Consider the following 18,534-nt stretch of genomic DNA (forward strand, 5'->3'; position numbering starts at 1 on the left):
GACCAAGTTGTTAAAGGACAAACTGGACCAGTTGTGGCAAAAAACTTCAGATCTTGAGCTGACCATCCTTTCATTAGTTTAACAATATTCAATAGTCTACCATGTAAAAAGGAAATCAAATTCATTATTATACACTGCCAGCACTATCACAACACCCTGTTCCTCATGACTGCGACCACAACCATGCAACCCACAGCCCAATCCAAACCTAAATTAAACATCAGCTTCTTTATTCGTTGCCAGTATGAGAAATCATTGAGAGAAAAAAATCCCCATTCAGACTTCTCCTTGTCCTTTTTCTAAGGGTCTGCCTCATTATGGAATGGCTTGTCTGGTGCCACAACTAAAGAAATCTACACTAATCCCTTCTCACATGCCTGCCCCTTCCTTAGATCCCTCCCCATCAGTGAAAGAGAGTCAAAACTCACTTATCTAGTATCTCCAATATCCAACAATGCTGTCCTAGACCATGATGTTAAAGGAAATACTGTACCAGTTTTGGCATAAAACTTCACATCTTCAGCTGACCATCCTTTCAACAGTTTAACAATATTCAATAGTCTTCCATGTAAAAAGGAAATCAAACTCTTTATTAGACACTGCCAGCCCTAACACAACAACCTGTTGTTCCTCATGACTGTGACCACCACCATCCACGCCCCCCCCCCCGCCCCATACAAACATTATTGATTCTATGACTTGCAGTTTCTTCATCCATCCTTGGGTTTGGAGTCTTATTCCGTATCTCTACTAGCCTACAATATCGTCTTATTAAGTTTCGCTAGCTTGAGGCAACAGACACTACTCAAAGGGTCCTGGCCTCTACATATACTCTTTTTTTTTTTTTTTTTTTTATTGCTTAAAGTATTACAAAGGGTATTACATATGTGTCCATTTTATCACCCCGCCCTAGACAGTCCCCTAGCCTCCCCTATCCCCCAGTGTCTTATGTCCATTGGTTATGCTTATATGCATGCATACAAGTCCTTTAGTTGATCTCTTACCCCCCTACCTCCTGCCCCCCAACCCTCCCCGGCCTTCCTGCTGCAGTTTGACAATCAGTTTGAGGCTGCTCTGCCTCTGTATCTATTATTGTTCAAAAGTTTATGATGGTCTCTATTGTCCATGAATGAGTGAGATCATGTGGTATTTTTCCTTCATTGACTGGCTTATTTCACTTAGCATAATGCTCTCCAGTTCCATCCATGACGTTGCAAATGGTAAGAGTTCCTTCCTTTTTACAGCAGCATAGTATTCCATCGTGTAGATGTACCACAGTTTTCTAATCCATTCATCTACTGATGGGCACTTAGGCTGTTTCCAGATCTTAGCTATGGTGAATTGTGCTGCTATGAACATAGGGGTGCATATATCCTTTCTGATTGGTGTTTCTGGTTTCTTGGGATATATTCCTAGAAGTGGGATCACAGGGTCAAATGGGAGTTCCATTTTCAGTTTTTTAAGGAAACTCCATACTGTCTTCCATAGTGGCTGCACCAGTCTGCATTCCCACCAGCAGTGCACAAGTGATCCTTTTTCTCCACATCCTCTCCAGCACTTGTCGTTTGTTGATTTGTTGATGATAGCCAGTCTGACAGGTGTGAGATGATACCTCATTGTTGTTTTGATTTGCATCTCTCGGATGATTAGTGACTTTGAGCATGTTTTCATATGTCTCTTGGCTTTCTGAATGTCCTCTTTTGAAAGATGTCTATCTAAGTCCTTTGCCCATTTTTTGATTGGACTGTTTAACTTCCTTTTGTTAAGTTGTATGAGTTCCCTATGAATTTTGGAGATTAGGCCCTTATCAGATATGACATTGGCAAATATGTTTTCCCACACAGTGGGTTTTCTTGTTGTTTTGTTGATGGTTTCTTTTGCTGTGCAGAAGCTTTTTATTTTGATGAAGTCCCATTTGTTTATTTTCTCTTTAGTTTCAAGTGCCCTAGGAGCTGTGTCAGTGAAGAAATTGCTTCGGCATATGTCTGAGATTTTGTTGCCTTTGGATTCTTCTAGAATTTTTATGGTTTCCTGTCGTACATTTAAGTCCTTTATCCATTTTGAGTTCATTTTTGTGTATGGTGTAAGTTGGTGGTCTAGTTTCATTTTCTTGCATATATCTATCCAATTTTCCCAACACCATTTATTGAAGAGACTATCTTGGCTCCATTGTATGTTCTTGCCTCCTTTGTCAAATATTAATTGAGCATATTGGTTCGGGCAGATTTCTGGGCTCTCTATTCTATTCCATTGATCTATATGCCTATTCTTGTGCCAGTACCAGGCAGTTTTGAGAACAGTGGCTTTGTAATACAACTTGATATCTGGTATTGAGATCCCACCTACTTTGTTCTTTTTCAGGATTGCTGCAGCTATTCGGGGTCTTTTTTTATTCCAGATGAATTTTTGGAGAGTTCGTTCTAGATCTCTGAAGTATGCCGTTGGTATTTTAATGGGAAGTGCGTTGAATTTATAGATTGCTTTGGGTAGTATGGACATTTTAATGATGTTGATTCTACCAATCCATGAACAAGGTATGTTCTTCCATCTGTTTATGTCTTCCTCTATATCTTTTTTCAACGTCCTGTAGTTTTCTGAGTAGAGGTCTTTTACCTCTTTAGTTAAGTTGATTCCTAGGTAGCTTAATTTTTTTGGTGCAATGGTAAACGGGATTGCTTTTATAATCTCTCTTTCTGAAAGTTCACTACTGGTGTATAGAAATGCCTCAGATTTCTTGGGGTTAATTTTGTATCCTGCTACATTGCCAAATTCATGTATTAAGTCTAGTAGCTTTTGGATGGAGTCTCTGGGGTTTTGTATGTATAATATCATGTCGTCTGCAAATAAGGACAGTTTTACTTCCTCTTTTCCAATTTGGATGCCTTTTATTTCTTCTTTTTGCCGAATTGCAATGGCTAACACTTCCAGTACTATGTTGAACAGGAGTGGTGAGAGGGGGCATCCCTGTCTTGTTCCTGTTCTTAGGGGAAATGGTGTTAGTTTTTGCCCATTGAGTATGATGTTGGCTGTGGGCCTGTCATATATGGCTTTTATTATGTTGAGGTATGATCCTTCTACTCCCACCTTGCTGAGAGTTTTTATCAAAAATGGGTGTTGAATTTTGTCAAATGCTTTTTCTGCATCAATTGATATGACCATGTGGTTTTTTTCTTTCAGTTTGTTTATGTGATGTATCACGTTTATTGATTTGCGGATATTGTACCATCCTTGCATCCCTGGGATAAATCCTACTTGGCCATGGTGTATGATCTTTCTGATGTACTGCTGGATCCGATTTGCTAAGATTTTGTTGAGGATTTTGGCATCTATGTTCATGAGGGATATTGGCCTGTAGTTCTCTTTCATTGTGTTGTCTTTACCTGGTTTTGGTATTAGGGTGATGCTGGCTTCATAGAATGAGCTTGGAAGTGTTCCTTCCTCTTGAATTTTTTGTAGTAGTCTGAGGAGGATAGGTTTTAGTTCTTCCTTGAATGTTTGGTAAAACTCCCCTGTGAAGCCGTCTGGTCCTGGGCTTTTGTTTGCTGGAAGCTTTTTGATGACTGCTTCAATTTCTTCCATAGTTATTGGCCTGTTGAGATTTTTAGATTCTTCCTGATTGAGTTTTGGAATGTTGTATTTTTCTAGGAATTTGTCCATTTCCTCCAGGTTGTCTAGTTTGTTGGAGTAGAGCTGTCCATAGTATTTTTTAATGATCATTTGTATTTCTGTGGGGTCTGTTGTTATTTCGCCTCTATCGTTTCTGATTTTGTTTATTTGGGTCCTCTCTCTTTGCTTCTTGGTGAGGCTGGCTAGAGGTTTGTCAATCTTGTTTATCCTTTCGAAGAACCAGCTCTTGGTTTCATTGATTTTCTGTATTGTTTTTTTGGTCTCTATGTCATTTATTTCTGCTCTAATCTTTATTATTTCCTTCCTTCTGCTCACTCTGGGGTTTTCTTGTTGCTCTCTTTCTAATTCTTTGAGTTGTAGAGTTAGATGATTTACTACCATGTTTTCTTGTTTTTTGAGATAGGCCTGTAGAGCTATAAACTTCCCTCTCAAGACTGCTTTCATTGTGTCCCATAGGTTTTGGATTGTTGTGTTTTCATTGTCATTAGTTTCCAGGATGTTTTTAATTTCTTCTTTGATCTCATTGGTAACCCAATCAATATTTAATAGCATGCTATTCAGCTTCCAGGTGTTTGAGTATTTTTGGTTGTTTTTATTGTAGTTTATTTCTAATATTATGCCATCGTGGTCTGTGAAGATGCTTTTTATGATTTCAATCTTCTTAAATTTAGGGATACTTTGCTTGTGACCCAATATATGGCCTCTTTTTGAATATGTCTTATGAGCATTTGAGTAGAATGTATATTCCCTGGCTTTGGGGTGGAGTGTTCTGAAGATGTCTATTAAGTCCATCTGATCTAGTGAGTCATTTAGGATTGCTGTATCTTTGCTGATTGTTTGTCTAGAGGACTTATCCAGTGCTGTCAGTGGTGTATTAAAGTCCCCTACTATGATTGTATTGTTGTCGATCTCTCCTTTGATATCTTCCAGGAGTTTTTTTATGAATTTGGGTGCTCCTGCATTGGGTGCATATATGTTTACCAGAGTTATATCTTCTTGTTGTATTGATCCCTTTAGTATTATGAAGTAGCCTCTACATATACTCTTTAGGTTAATGAGGAGCCACTTACTTCAGCTCTGGCAGCCCAAAATCAGTGGTTGCCATGGTGTGGCTTGACATCACAAAGCCTCAGTGTCACTATCAAGGAGGGGCGGGGGATGCAGAGGATGCAGAAATCTCAGACACTCTGGTTATAGAACCGAGACCTTGCTCTTAACTCCTAAAATTTTTCCCAGAGAGACCTCTCTCTCTCATTTCCTCTAGTTCCATTAGAGTCCAGCATATGGCAGGGAGGTGGTGTTTCCTCTAAGACAATTCCCATACTCCCCCGTCATTTCAGTGGTCCCTTCCACTATGATCAGTTGCTACCATTTCCTAGGATTTTGAGTGTTGTTTCAATGGATGTTTTATTTTATATTAGTTCTAGATTTACAGAAAAATTGTGAAGATAATAACGACGTACACCATACCCAATAACCCATATTATTAGTATCTTACTTATGGGGCAAATGTAACATGAAGTGTATCATCAGTAAAACAGTGTGAAACCTCACTTCTCTAGTATCTCCAATATCCAGCAATGCTGTTCTAGACCAAGTTGTTAAAGGAAAAACTGGAACACTTGTGGCATAAAACTTCAGATCTTGAGCTGACCATCTTTTCAATAGTTTAACAATAAACAATAGTCTACCATGTAAAAAGGAAATCAATATCATTATTATACACTGCCAGCACTAACACAACACCATGTTCCTCATGGCTGCGACCACCACCATCCATTCCTCCCCCCCAATCCAAACCCAAATTAAACATCAGCTTCTTATTCCTTGGCAGTATGAGAAAGTGTTGAGAAAAAAATCCCCATTCAGACTTCTCCTTGTCCTTATTCTAAGTGTCTGGCTCATTATGGAATGGCTTGTCTGGCGCCACAACTAAAGAAATCTACATTACTCCCTTCTCACATGCCTGAGCATTAGAATCACCTGGGAATCTTTTAAAATCCTGATTTCTGGGCCTCATCCCCTAGAAATTCTGTTTCTTTGTTATGGGGTGGGGCCACAACATTAGTAACAAAGAAACAGAATTTCTGGAGGATGAGGCCTAGAAATCAGGATTTGAAAAAGATTCCCAGGTGATTCTAATGTGCAGCCAAGGTTGAGAACCACTGGTCTAGAAGGTATTATGCTAAGTGAACTAAGTCAGGCAGCGAAAGACAATTACCATATAGTTTTATTCATATGTGGAATCAAAAAAACAAAACAAAACAAAAACAGACTCATATAAAAAGAGAGAAAAGATGTGGTTACCAGAAGGGAGGGTGTGGAGTGGGTGAAAAGGGGAAGGGAAATACAGTCAATAATATTGGGATAAGTTTGCATGATGACAGATGGTTATATGAATTGGTGAGGTGATATAATTGTTGATTCACCATATCATACACCAGAAACAATATAACCATATAAGATTGTATATCAACTACACTTAAATTAAAAATAAATAAATAAGTTTCTCAGATGCTGTAGGTTTGTTAAGAAATTAAACCTAGGGCCCTAACTGGTTTGGCTCAGTGGATAGAGCATCAGCCTGTGGACTGAAAGGTCACAGGTTTGATTCCGGTCAAGGGCATGTACGTGGTTGTGGGCACATCTCCAGTAGGGGGTATGCAGGAGGCAGATGATCGATATTTCTCTCTCATCGATGTTTCTAACTCTCTATCCCTCTTCCTTCCTCTCTGCAAAAAAATTAATAAAATATATTTTTTTAAAAAAGAAATTAAACCTAGGAATGAATATTCAAAAATAAAAACCGTGTCTTTATAAAAGTTAATAAAATGTACTAGGTACTGAAAAAGCATCTGATCAAAAATGCAACAGCCAAATCTGATTATTAAAGTACTATTTTCAAATACAAATAGAAAGATAGTTGCTAAATGTCTTTCACTTAAAATCCTCTAAAAGTCCTCATGGCACTTGGAATAAATTTTACAGCTTGAGCAAGACTCTGCAGGATCGGGGACCCCGTTGACCAGCACAACGTCCTGTCTCACACTCTCCTCTTAACTCCAGCCACCCTGGCCCGTGTGTCATTCCTTCACCCCAGTGGGCTCTTTCCCACCTCAGGCCTTTGCACACACACACCTCTCTGTCTGCAAGGCTCTTTGCTTAGGACTTCATAGGCCTGACCTTTTTTCTCCATTACATCTCACCCAAAAAAGACATCAACATGTGGGTAGTGTTCTCTATATCATGGAATTAAATAGAGTTTATGTATATTCTCTCATTTTTTATTTTTAAAATTTTGATTCCACCTTCATTCGATTTTCAGAAGGAAAAGACAGTAAAATATATTATTCGTAAATACATTAAAATGTCTTGGGTAAGATCTGAAATATTGACCTAAAGTTTTCCCCTCAATAATTGAGCAGCTGCCCCAGTGCTATTTGCTGCCAAAGGGCCCCCACAATAATCCCCTGAGTCTCATGTGTGCTGTGCCCTGTTCCAGATGTCGCTGCCCAGCTCCCAGGACCTGCTCACTCCAGCACCAGGGCCGCACTGCTTGAGAGTCCTTCCTAATTGACAGAGCAAGTCCCCTTCCTATATTCTTTTCAACTGTTTCCTGATTTGTTTGCATATTTATTTGTAGATCAAATTTAGAACAATGTTTGTTTCCCCAAAATCCTATTATAATTTTTACTTTAAACTAGAGGCCCAGCGCTCTATTGAAATCGCTGGACGAGGCACCTCGAGGGCTACCACAGGAGTTGGATCTGACCCGTGCTGCAGGCAGCAGGACCCGCACCTGACTTCTGCCCCAGGTACCCCCTGACCCCCTGCCTGTGTCCCTTCCAGGGCTTCCCTAGCCAGGCGCAGTGACTCAGCCAACCCCAGGCCTTACTGGCCCCCCTGCCTGTGTCCGCTCTGGCTCAGGCAGGCCCCCTGTGTCTGTCTCCATCTCTGCCCCTGGCCTCACCTGCACAGGCAACCTCCTCCTGTCTGGTCGTGACCCTTTAAAGCAGTGGTTCTCAACCTTCCTAATGCTGCGACCCTCTACTACAGTTCCTCATGTTGTGGTGACCCCCAACCATAAAATTATTTTTGTTGCTACTTCATAACTGTAATTTTGCTACTGTTATGAATCATAATGTAAATATCTGATATGCAAGATGTATTTTCATTGTTACAAATTGAACATAATTAAAGCAAGTGATTTATCACAAAAACAATATGTAATTATATATGTGTTTTCCAATGGTCTTAGGCAACCCCTGTGAAAGGGTTGTTCAACCCTCAAAGGGGTCGCAACCCACAGGTTGAGAACCACTGCATTAAAGCTTCCTGGCCTAATCTGCATATTACATATATATGTACATTTTAGATTAATTCAGGAGAGTATATGCCTTTGCAATATTTTATCTTTCTATCCAGAAATGAGTAGGTCCATGCATTTATGATTAAATGGAGAAATAGAGCATTGGAAGGCCCTGGGCAATTCCTGTTAACATCTTAGTGCTTTAGATTATTTTGTTGATGTTACACATGGTATTTCCACTTGATGATTGTTTACATTCATATCTTACCTAATAATAGACAAACATGCAAATTGGTCATACCTTTGCTATGCCCAGCAGCCAATCGTATGAGTATGCAAATTAACCAAACAAAGATGGCGGTTAATTTGCATACATAGACACCCAGCGGCAATCGGAGCCTGCAATCAGAGCTGAGGGGTCTCCTGCCCAGGCCCAATGCCTTGAGGAGTTAGGCCTGGGCAGGTGTGGAGCCGGCAATGGTGTGGAGGATGTGAGGAGTCGGTGATCGGTGATCGCTTGGAGCTGGGAGTCCCCTGCCAGGCCTAATGCCTCGGCCACAGGCATTAGGCCTGGGCAGGGGCAGAGCCGAAAATTGAGGAGAGCTGGGGATCCCCTGCCCAGGCCTTACACCTTGGCCAGAAGCGTTAGGCCTGGGCTGGTGTGGAGTCAGTGATCGCGGGGTGCAGGGGCAGAGTCAGCGATCGTGGGGACCGGGGCATTCCACGCTTAGGCCTACAGGCTTGGTGAGAGGCATTAGGCCAGGCCAGTGGTGGAGTCAGCAATGGCTGAGAGCAGGAAGGGGGCTTGCGATGGCTGGGAGAAGGGGCAGAGCCAGTGATCACGGGGAGCAGGGTCAGATCGCACAATTGGGGGAGCTGGCGGTCCTCTGCCCAGGCCTAATGCCGAGGCATTAAGCTTGGGGTTGGGCGGAGGGGGGATTGCAGGAGTGGGGGTCTCCTGCCCAGGCCTAATGACTCGGCCAGAGGAGTTAGGCCTGGGCAGAGGCTGAGCCGGCAATTGGTGTAACTACAGAGGAAACACCTTTTCTGACTGCTCACTGGCCAAGCTCCCTGTATACCATTGATAACATTCTTAGTAACTTGGGTAATAAGACTCCAATAAGGTGATCTAGGGTTTTTTACCACACTCCTTTTGAAAAAAAGGAAGGTCCGCTGCTGGAGGGCTAAGCAATGTCATTTCCTGCCCTAGCTGGTTTTGCTCAGTGGATAATGCCTCGGCCTGCCCACCACAGGGTCCGGGTTCAATTCTGACTAAGGGCATGTACCTAGGTTGCAGGCTCCTCCCTGGCCTGGGCCCAGGTCAGGGCTCATACAGGAGGCAAACAATCAAAGTGTTCCTCTCACTTTGATGTTTCTCTCTGACTTTCGCTTTCTCTTCCACATTCTCTAAAATTCAATGGAAACATATCCTCAGGTGAGGATAAAAAAAGAAAGAAAGAAAGAAAGAAATGTCATATCCTATAACACACATCTTGAAAATGCCTAAAGAAAGTTGTCTTTTTTTCATGGTGAAGGGACTGGAGTCCGTGTTGATGAAAACACCCTGGTGACTGCGGTGACTGGCAATGGCTGCAACAGCGGGGTGATGGGGCTGGTGCCTTCCCCTGATGAGCCGGGTCGCCTCCCACAAAGGGAGGCCAAACTGTGGTTTAGGCCCCCTCCCCAAGGGGAACAGGGAGCAGGCCTAAGCCGTCACTAGGACATCCCCTTAGAGCTCCCAGTATGTGATAAGGGGTAGGCTGGGCTGAGGGACCCCCCCACAACCAGTGCACAAATTTTCGTGCACTGGGCCTCTAGTGTATTTATAATAGTAATGGGCAATATATACTAAGTGCCTACCATATGCCAACTCTCTATGTCAAGCACTTTATTATTCAATTTTATCCTTGCAACTCATTTTTCACGTGAAAAGAACAAGACGTAAAGAATTCAGCTAACGTGCCTGGGGTTTTAATGCAAGTGGCAGTGCCATTCTTATCACTACAGTTTTCTTTGTCGATCCTCACCCAAGGATAACGTTCCCTGGCCCAGACCAGGGCCAAGGATCTAGCCTGCAACTGAGGTATGTACCTGGACTGGAATCAAACCCAAGATGTTTCAGTCCACTGGTTCCCAGCTCTGTCTCTTTCTCTCACTCACAGGCTGCTCTAATTTCATTGGAAACATCCAGAATTGTCTTCTGGTCACTAGTATAAATAATCTTATTAAACTCACTGGGTCGGCAGGTCTAGGACTGGAAAGGTGAGCTCTATGGAGGCCAAAAGCATGATCAGGCTGGGAAATTCTGGCGACTAATAAAAATCTTCAGGGTACTGGTCCAGTTAGATGCCCAAGATGCAGGAGATGACCCTGGGGAGAGAGATAGACAGACAGCAGGGTTTGAGGCCTGGCCTTTTTTACACATGACCCTCCCAGAGCACCATTCAGAGAGCCTGGGGTACTGTGCCTGCTGCTCCTGCCCATCCAGAAGGCAGACCTATCCCTTGCCCAAATTCAACCTGGCAGTCCTGGCAGAGATGTGCCTGGTCATTCAAGAGGGCATGGCAGAAAGCCCACCTAAATGACAGCTCTGCAACAATTAGGGAACCACCGTCGTCTTCTTCAGGGGTACCTGACATGCTCTCTCAGTGTCCCTATACCCTCCTACTACCCTCCTGCCAAAATGTCAACTCCATGAGGACAGGGAGAGCTGGTTTCCACTCTGTTCATGTCACTCATTGGCACACAGTAGGTGCTCCAGGAATAGGTGATCAAGGAGTAAACGAAGAAAATCCATCTGCATTTCTGATGTCCAGAGACCACCTCACACCTCAAACTTTGGCTCCTGCTCCTACATGCTGCCTAATTCACTAGCTGCCCTGTGGGGTTCTTCTCCTCTAATTGACAGTTAACTACCATGGGTAGAGATCAACAGCCAAGCTGCCACTGAGGAGGTTCTACCAGATTAGTGAGCACGGTCCCGGGATAGGGGTGCAGACTGGGCTGGGATTAGAAGCAGAAGGGTATGAATTTTCTGAGGGGCTCACTCTGTCCATTGACTTCCCCACTCGCCCACTCCACCCATATCTACATGCACAGCTCTCTGAGTCCTGCCCTTTTTCCTAGAAGAAGCCCTCAGACCTCTGCCCTCTTGCAGAAGGAAGAGTCCTTGCAGAAGGACTCTCGACTAGAAGGAACCTCTGGAGTGCAGGCTTGGGGTCTGCTCTGTGCACTGGATTATGGTCAGTGCCTAGAGACACGTCTGTACCTGGCAGGGCTTCTCATATATTTGCTGAATGAATGAACCCAAACCATGCCCATCTCAGACAGCTGGCTGAGTCTGAACTCCACCTCTCAAACATGGGGTTTCTGATCTGGCTTCACCACGGACCGGGACTCATAATGGATCTCCAATCTCTTTATCTCATGAGAAAAGTGCTTAGCCCTGAGCCCTGAGTAGAATCACAAATTTGGCAGAGACTTTGTCAACAGAATGAAAAAATAACCAATTGGCTAAAACACAGCCCTCCAGCAGACCTCACCACTGTCCAGGCACCCAGAGGCACCCCACTGAGACCCTACAGTAACCCTATTGGGCCTCACATTCTGGGGAACAATCACTTAGAGACATGCAGTGACCTGAAGATTCACAGCAAACAAGTGGCCAAATGACCACTGTGCTGTGCAGGGGCAGGAGCTCACCTGGTACATGGTTGATCCAACTCCTGTTGTAGCAAATGTTCTATAAGAACACGGAGAGGTGGGGACAAAAGTGGGGTCCCTGCCCAGGAAGGTGGGCATCAGGTATTTGCCCAGTTTGTCCAGTCAGTGTGCCCAGGCAGTCAGTACCACATTGGTCCTTGGTGTTTCTCTTCTGTTCTGCCTCACGAGGATGGAGTTTATGGGACAGCATGAGCGGGTAGTGCTGGGGCCACTGGGATGGGTGGCAGTGGGGCCCAAGGCTGGCTGACCAGCCTCTGTTCTCAGTCAGGTGCCCCCATGGGAGGCCAGCACTGAGTCGGGCAGAAAGGGAAGCTGACTCCCCGGGGAGGCGGAGTCCAGGCTTCCAGGAGGGGCAGGTGTTGGCATTGAGAAGCTTTGTCAATGGCAGTTTTTGGGTCCTGAAGACCATCACCTTCAATGATTGCCCAGCTCAACACTGTTGGCCTCCCACTTGCCAGAGCATTTTGGGTAATAAGCAGAGCAGTTGGGGGCTCCCTGTGGGCACCACCACGTTAGTTTCCAGGTTATGAGCTTATTCACACTGAAAGGGTTACACTTTGTGTTTCAAGAGTCTGTCTCGGTGCTAAACCCGAAATGTGAACAGAAAAGCAGCTCATCCTTCCCGGGCTTGGCCAGGGCAGAGGGAAGGGTAGGGGACGGGCAGGCTCATAGGTGGGGTTGGAGCTTCCGACTATGCAGGTGGGGAAGTGCTGGACGTGGGAGCTCCACGCTGTTCCACTCCACACGGTCAACAAGGACCCACAGTTGTCCTGCTGGTGCTTGGCCCTGCTGAACAGGTGGCTGATGCCCTCCAGGCACTGGCTCTGGTTCTCCAGTTCCTTGTCCTTGGTTTTCTTGGGAAAACACATCACCTTCTTGTTGTTCTCCTTGTCCATGACCCGGAGGGCGTGGCTGCAGACTCACCACTGCTGGGCAGCCTGCTCACCTAGAGAAACTGGAAGGGGAACTGGAGGGTGTTGTTGGCGGTAGCCTGGGCTTTGTTCTCAGAGTCTCCTTTTCTGTCTGTGGGCTGGGCTGCCATCCAGGAGTCCACCTGCAGCCCCATCAGCTCAGCTCCAACACCCTGGCTGGGGGAGGACTCATCTCCTCTCACTGACGGGGAGTAGAGAAGGATGTGTGATGCCTCCTTGTTTGCCGCAGACCCGTATGGAGGGTGGACAACAGCACTCCAGAGCCCAAGCGGGCCGCATAATCTGAGTGTCCTGAGGCGACCCAGAATGGTCTCACAATACCAAGCTCCACAACCCCCACGAAGGGAATGATGTTCGAGGACTCCTCACTGGGGCTCCTCTGTTTGTAGCTGAGTGTGGCCTCCATGATGGGCAGTTGGTGAACACAATTGGCTCCTGTGACGCACTGTGTGGTTCTCAACACCATGGGCAGCGTGTCCTGCACAGCCCTCTGGGCCTCCTTGTAGAACAGGTCCCGCCTGGGCAGGTTCTGGATGAAGCTGTTGTAGCGGTAATGCACAGAGCCCAGGTACCTGGCTACAAGGTAGGAACCCAACTGGATGACCAGGAAGTGCATGTAGCCCAGCCAGGGGGAGAGAGGCATAGGTTGGTAGGACAGCAGCTTCAGGAAGACCCATAACACGGTGCTTAAGTAATGCTGTGCCCCTGACACCACGATCTTCACAGGCTGGGGGGCTGGGAATTATAGAGACGGTATCTCTGTTTCCACGAGATGATGGTGCTGAAGGCTGCCTGGACCTCAGCCTTAGAGAAGGTGCACACCCCGGGCAGCACGTGTTGCTGCTAGACTCAGACGGGAACTGCCCCTGCCAGGCAGGGGCATTGAGGAGGAGGATGTTCTAGGGCAGCTGGCTGTCAGAGATGAGGAAGTGGTTCAGCTGGTCATATACTGTCTCCCTGGGGATCTGCAGCTGGCTCAGGGGGTTGGGGCAGTGCTTGTTGTCCAGGCTGTTGGCCCGCTTGTTTCTGCCTCTGCCACCTGCTGCTCCTTCAGGGATGTGCTCCAGGCCCAGCGGCCAACGTGCTCCCCCTGGGATCTCGTGGAAGCGATAAGGAGAGACTCGGTCTTGGTGATGCGCCCACTGGTGGCTTTGGGCTCATCTTCTCTGTCACATGGGTTGGATCTGGAGGCTCCTCCTGGTGCTGGCACTGTGGATTCTCTAGCACTCCATCTGAGAGCTGGGCACTGTGGATGCTCTAGCTGGGCTGGGACAGGCCTTCCAATATGGCCTGAGTCAGGGCTTCGGGGTCCTGAAGACACTCTCATGGGCCACTGTCACGGTTCTCGACTGAGTCATACAGCAGATCTAGGTCCTCCTCCACCTCAGGCACATGCTCCGAAGACTCCTGCTCTGAATCCAGGACCTCCTCCCACTCTTGCACCCTGAGCAGCTACGCCCCAACTTTCTTGTTGGCATCTTGTTGCCTGCTCATGAGTGGCGATCTTACTACACTTTGGTGTTGCTTTTTGGGCTCCTCAAAGTGGAAGTCCTCCTCCTCTTGGTCCTGCCCATGCCCGGGATTATAGCTGCCCTGCTGATCTGAGAATATTTCATGCTCTTTATCTGAGTAAAGAACCAGGGACTTGGACTTGGGGCCAGCCTTCTGGGTGCTGTCCTTGGGGTCTATGGGCTGGCTGGACAGGGAGGACATGCTGACCTCAGCCATGTGGGCAGATTCCTCCATGTTGGTGCTATGGAGTCTCAGCATCTGGCCACCCTCGAGGGGTCGCTACATCACCTCTGCCATGTCGATGGTGCCCATGGGGAGTGCCCGGTAACCCAGAATGGTCTGGTTGTTAAGGCGCTGCTTCTGCTGCAGCAGGATCTGTAAATTGTTGCCTTTATTCTTGAGAGAGTGAGGGTACTGTAGGGAGATGGTCAGCGCCAGGTCGGTCTTCACGTGACCAAGAGGGGACAGCGGAATCTCATCAGACCTCAAGTTGTTTAGGGCCCTGCATTTTTATAGTGATCACCACAGCCCTGAGCTCCTTCTCCAGCTTCTTGTAGATGAGCAGCTTGGTTAAGGTGAGGCTACACAGCCTGGGTACGCAGGTGGGGCTGGAGCATTCCACTTCCCAGGTGGAAAACAAGTTCATGGGCACCTGTGTGTTGAGTGTAGCGGGCATGCTTTCCTGGCCTGCGGGCACCGAAATGGTGGTCTGATTTCTATCCTGTGTTGGGAGAGGGTTACATGCCATCAGAGGCAGCTCATAAACTGCCAGGTGGGTTGGGCACTCCAGCTCAGAATGAACCCCAAGCACTCAGTGATTGGTGGCAAGAGATGGGGCAGGTGTGATTCCAGGGACCACATGCTAACCTGGCGGTGTGGCAAACTCAGAGACCTAAAGTAACTGAAAAGGTTTGTCTGAACTTAAAGTGTTGTTTGTTTGTTTTTTGGGTTTTTTTTTAAATAAAAGCAGCTTATGGTGGGTACTGGTGTCCTAGGCTGTCATCTTCCCTGAAAACGTCAATCTTTATCTTAACTGAGCCTGCCTATTTTTTTTTAATAAATCTTTATTGTTCAGATTATTACAGTTGTTCCTCTTTTCCCCCCCATAACTTCCCTCCACCCGGTTCCCACTCCACCCTCTGCCCTTACCCGACGCCCCCCTCCACTGTCCTCATCCATAGATGAACAATTTTTGTCCATTCTCTTCCCGCATCCCCCATATCCCTTACCCCCTCAGAATAGTCAGTCCACTCCCTCTCTATGCCCCTGATTCTATTATATTCACCAGTTTATTCTGTTCATCAGAATATTTGTTCACTTGATATTTAGATTCACTTGTTGATGTGTATTTGTTGTTCATAATTTGTATCTTTACCTTCTTCTTCTTCTTCTTCTTCTTCTTCTTCTTCTTCTTCTTCTTCTTCTTTCTTCTTCTTCCTCTTCTTAAAGGATACCTGTCAGCACTTCATATAATACTGGTTTGGATGGTGATGAACTTCTTTAACTTTTTCTTATCTGTGAAGCTCTTTAACTGACCTTCAATTTTGAATGATAGCTTTGATGGGTAAAATAATGTTGGTTGTAGGTTCTTGCTATTCATCACTTTGAATATTTCTTGTCACTCCCTTCTGGCCTTCAAAGTTTCTGTTGAGGAATCAGCTGAGAGTTGTATGGGTACTCCCTTGTAGGTAACTGACTTGTTTTCTCTTGCTGCTTTATGATTCTCTCTTTGTCTTTTGCTCTTGGCATTTTAATGATGATGTGTCTTGGTGTGGTCCTCTTTGGATTCCTTTTGTTTGGGGTTCTCTGTGCTTCCTGGACTTGTAAGTCTATTTCTTTCACCAGGTAGGGGACGTTTTCTGTCATTATTTCTTCAAATAGGTTTTCAATATCTTGCTCTCTCTCTTCTTCTGGCACCCCTATAATTCGTATGTTGGTACGCTTGAAGTTGTCCTAGAGGCTCCTTACACTATCTTCATATTTTTGGATTCTTTTTTCTTTTTGCTTTTCCGGTTGGGTTTTTTTTGCTTCTTCGTATTTCAAATCTGTGACTTGATTCTTGCTATCCTCTAGTCTGCTGTTAGAACTCTGCATAATGTTCTTTATTTCCGTCAGTGTATGTTTAATTTCTAGGTGGTCCTTTTTCATAACCTCGAGGGTCTCACTAGATTTGAGGGTCTCACTAAGTTTATCGGTGGTCTCACTAGACTTATTGAGGGTCTTACTAAATTTATTGGAAGTTTCTAGAAAATTCTTGAAAAACCGTATAAGTTGGGTTTTGACCTCTATATCCAGTAATTTGCTTTCCTCCATTTCTGTCATTTGTGACCTGTTTCTTTGTCTCTGCATTTTTATGCTTTCCTGTGTTGATAGAGTGTTCTTTCTGTGCTAGCTATCCTATAGGGCCCAGTGGCTCAGGCTCCCCAATTACCGGAGGTGGACACTCTTGGTGCACCCCTTTGTGGGCTTTGTACACAGTGTTGTTGGAGTTAAGCCTTGGTTGTTGTAGGTATCACTGGGAGGAATTGACCTCCAGGCCAATTGGCTGTGAGAATGAGCTGTGTCTGCAGTGGGAGAACTTCTGTGTTGAAGACACCCTTATAGGGCAAGACTTGCTTCAGTGGGGCTTTGGTGCTCACTGAGTCTGTTCCCTGAGTGTGTCCCTTATGGATCTGAGGAGTTGTAATCTGGATGGTCCCACTCTGACCACTGGGTACAATGGCTCTTGGATCTCTAAGGAGCTGCTAATTTAGCCTCTGCCTGAGGCTGTCCAGCAGGAGCCCAGCTGTGAAGCAATGCAAGTCACTGGGGGCCTTGGGCCTTCTTTTGGGTATTCTGGCTTTCTCTGACCCAGCTGCAGGTTTTTAGGTAATTTTAGATTGCAAAGGGCCAGGCCTTTCATATGCAAAAGCCTCTTTGCACAGCTTGGGTGGGGCGGGTTTCAGGATCCACAGGCAGAGCAAGCAGCTTTGGCTTCTCCTCAGTCCTGCCCTAAGATGCCCCGCTTCTCAGTGTCCCAGTAATCACTGCAAGCACCTCTGATAGAAAGCCGCCCTCGAGTTCCGACTGATGCCAGACAGTACAGTTTCTCCTGTGTGAGTCTGGGTCCCCAGAGACTCACCTGGAACTGGAGTTAGGGCTGTAGGGAGATTGTGCCTCCCTCCCGATTGAAAAAGACAACCATGTCCTCAGTTGGCAGCCCTTTCCATGTGCACCTCCGTACCTCTGCACTTTACCTCCGCACCTCCTCTGAGTCTCAGTGTGCTTTTCTCTTTCCTTCTAGTTGTAGAATTTCCACTCAGCAGCCCTCCTGTGGTTCTGGATGATGTTCGTTTTGTCTTTTAGTTGTATTTGTGAAGTGGTTGTGCGAGGCAGCAATTTCCAGTGTTTACCTATGCCGCCATCTTGATTTTTCTCTTTCTAAAGTCTTTTTACATCTATAATGTTAGGTCGGAGAGAGCCCAGGATCGGATACATGCAGACATGACAAGATAATGGACTTCCCCTGGAATTTCTTACAGATCAAGGTGCCAGACACGGATACCAGCTTCTTCTCCCTGAATTCACATACCCCCACACAGATAAGAACTTCGTCCTGAATATTCTGCACATTCCCTGCAGCAGAGAATTCCTCAGCTCATGTCCCCGCCCCTCACCCAACCGCAGTATAAAAAAAGCGCCCCCTCCCTGTTGGCGTGAATCCACGTGCCCTGTCCTTGGGGTACGTGGGTCTCCCGGGGACGCAGAATAAACCTTTTCCTTTCCTTTCTTTTCTGATTCACTGGACTCTATTTCTTGAGCCGCCTCCTGAGCCACCTAACCTAACATTTGGTGCCTTGAAACCTGGGTGGCGGGAGCACTCGCTTTGGCCGTCCCTCCAAGGCTGGGTGCCTGCCTCTCCCTCCTCGTGGCTCTGGACCCATCAGGACCGCTTCTCTTCAGCTCAGCAACTTTTCCCAGTTTGGCAGCATCAGCGGTGAGTCCCGCCCCGCCCCGCCCCGCCCCGCGCTGGTCCCAGGTGGCCACCTGCCTGCTGGCATCTCTGTCCATAAAACGTGGCCACGTCAGAGATTGCCTCTTGGGACCCTTCCAGGAAGGCTCCTCCTGACCTGGGGGGGTAGCAGGGACGCCTCTACCCCGCCCACGGTCCCTCCGTCCCTCCGTAGCGTGGGTTAAACTGCTGGGACGCCAGCCTTTAGCCCCGCTACAGGCCACGGGGATCAAGCACAGGGGGATTCCAAATTCCAAACCTGACCTGAGCACACCTCTAGGGTGCCAGCTCACCGATCTGGCTAAAACGGTACCTGACTTTAAGGTCACACCGATCTCAGTAAGTTCTGCCAAAGAACTGGGAAATTTGCCCAAGTTTCTCTCTCTCAGTCTCTCTCTCTCAGTCTCTCTCTCAGCCTCTCTCCATATCTCTGCATTCCC

At 46.3% G+C, this 18,534-nt stretch overlaps 1 protein-coding gene across 1 annotated transcript in view; it reads right to left on the bottom strand.

Moving 5' to 3' along the window:
- The window catches only part of LOC308532617 (phosphofurin acidic cluster sorting protein 2-like), a gene marked incomplete at both ends in the record, with an annotated part of 57,067 nt that extends 42,288 nt beyond the window's left edge, over positions 1 to 14,779 (bottom strand). Inside the window, one exon of the mRNA XM_081110132.1 lies at positions 14,606 to 14,779. Coding sequence (XP_080966258.1) covers positions 14,606 to 14,779 — 174 coding nt within the window. The remainder of the gene's footprint in view (positions 1 to 14,605) is intronic.
- Between the last annotated feature and the right edge of the window lie 3,755 nt (positions 14,780 to 18,534).

The sequence above is a fragment of the Myotis nattereri genome, assembly GCF_964212035.1.
Source record: "Myotis nattereri genome assembly, chromosome: 16".
NCBI lineage: Eukaryota > Metazoa > Chordata > Mammalia > Chiroptera > Vespertilionidae > Myotis > Myotis nattereri.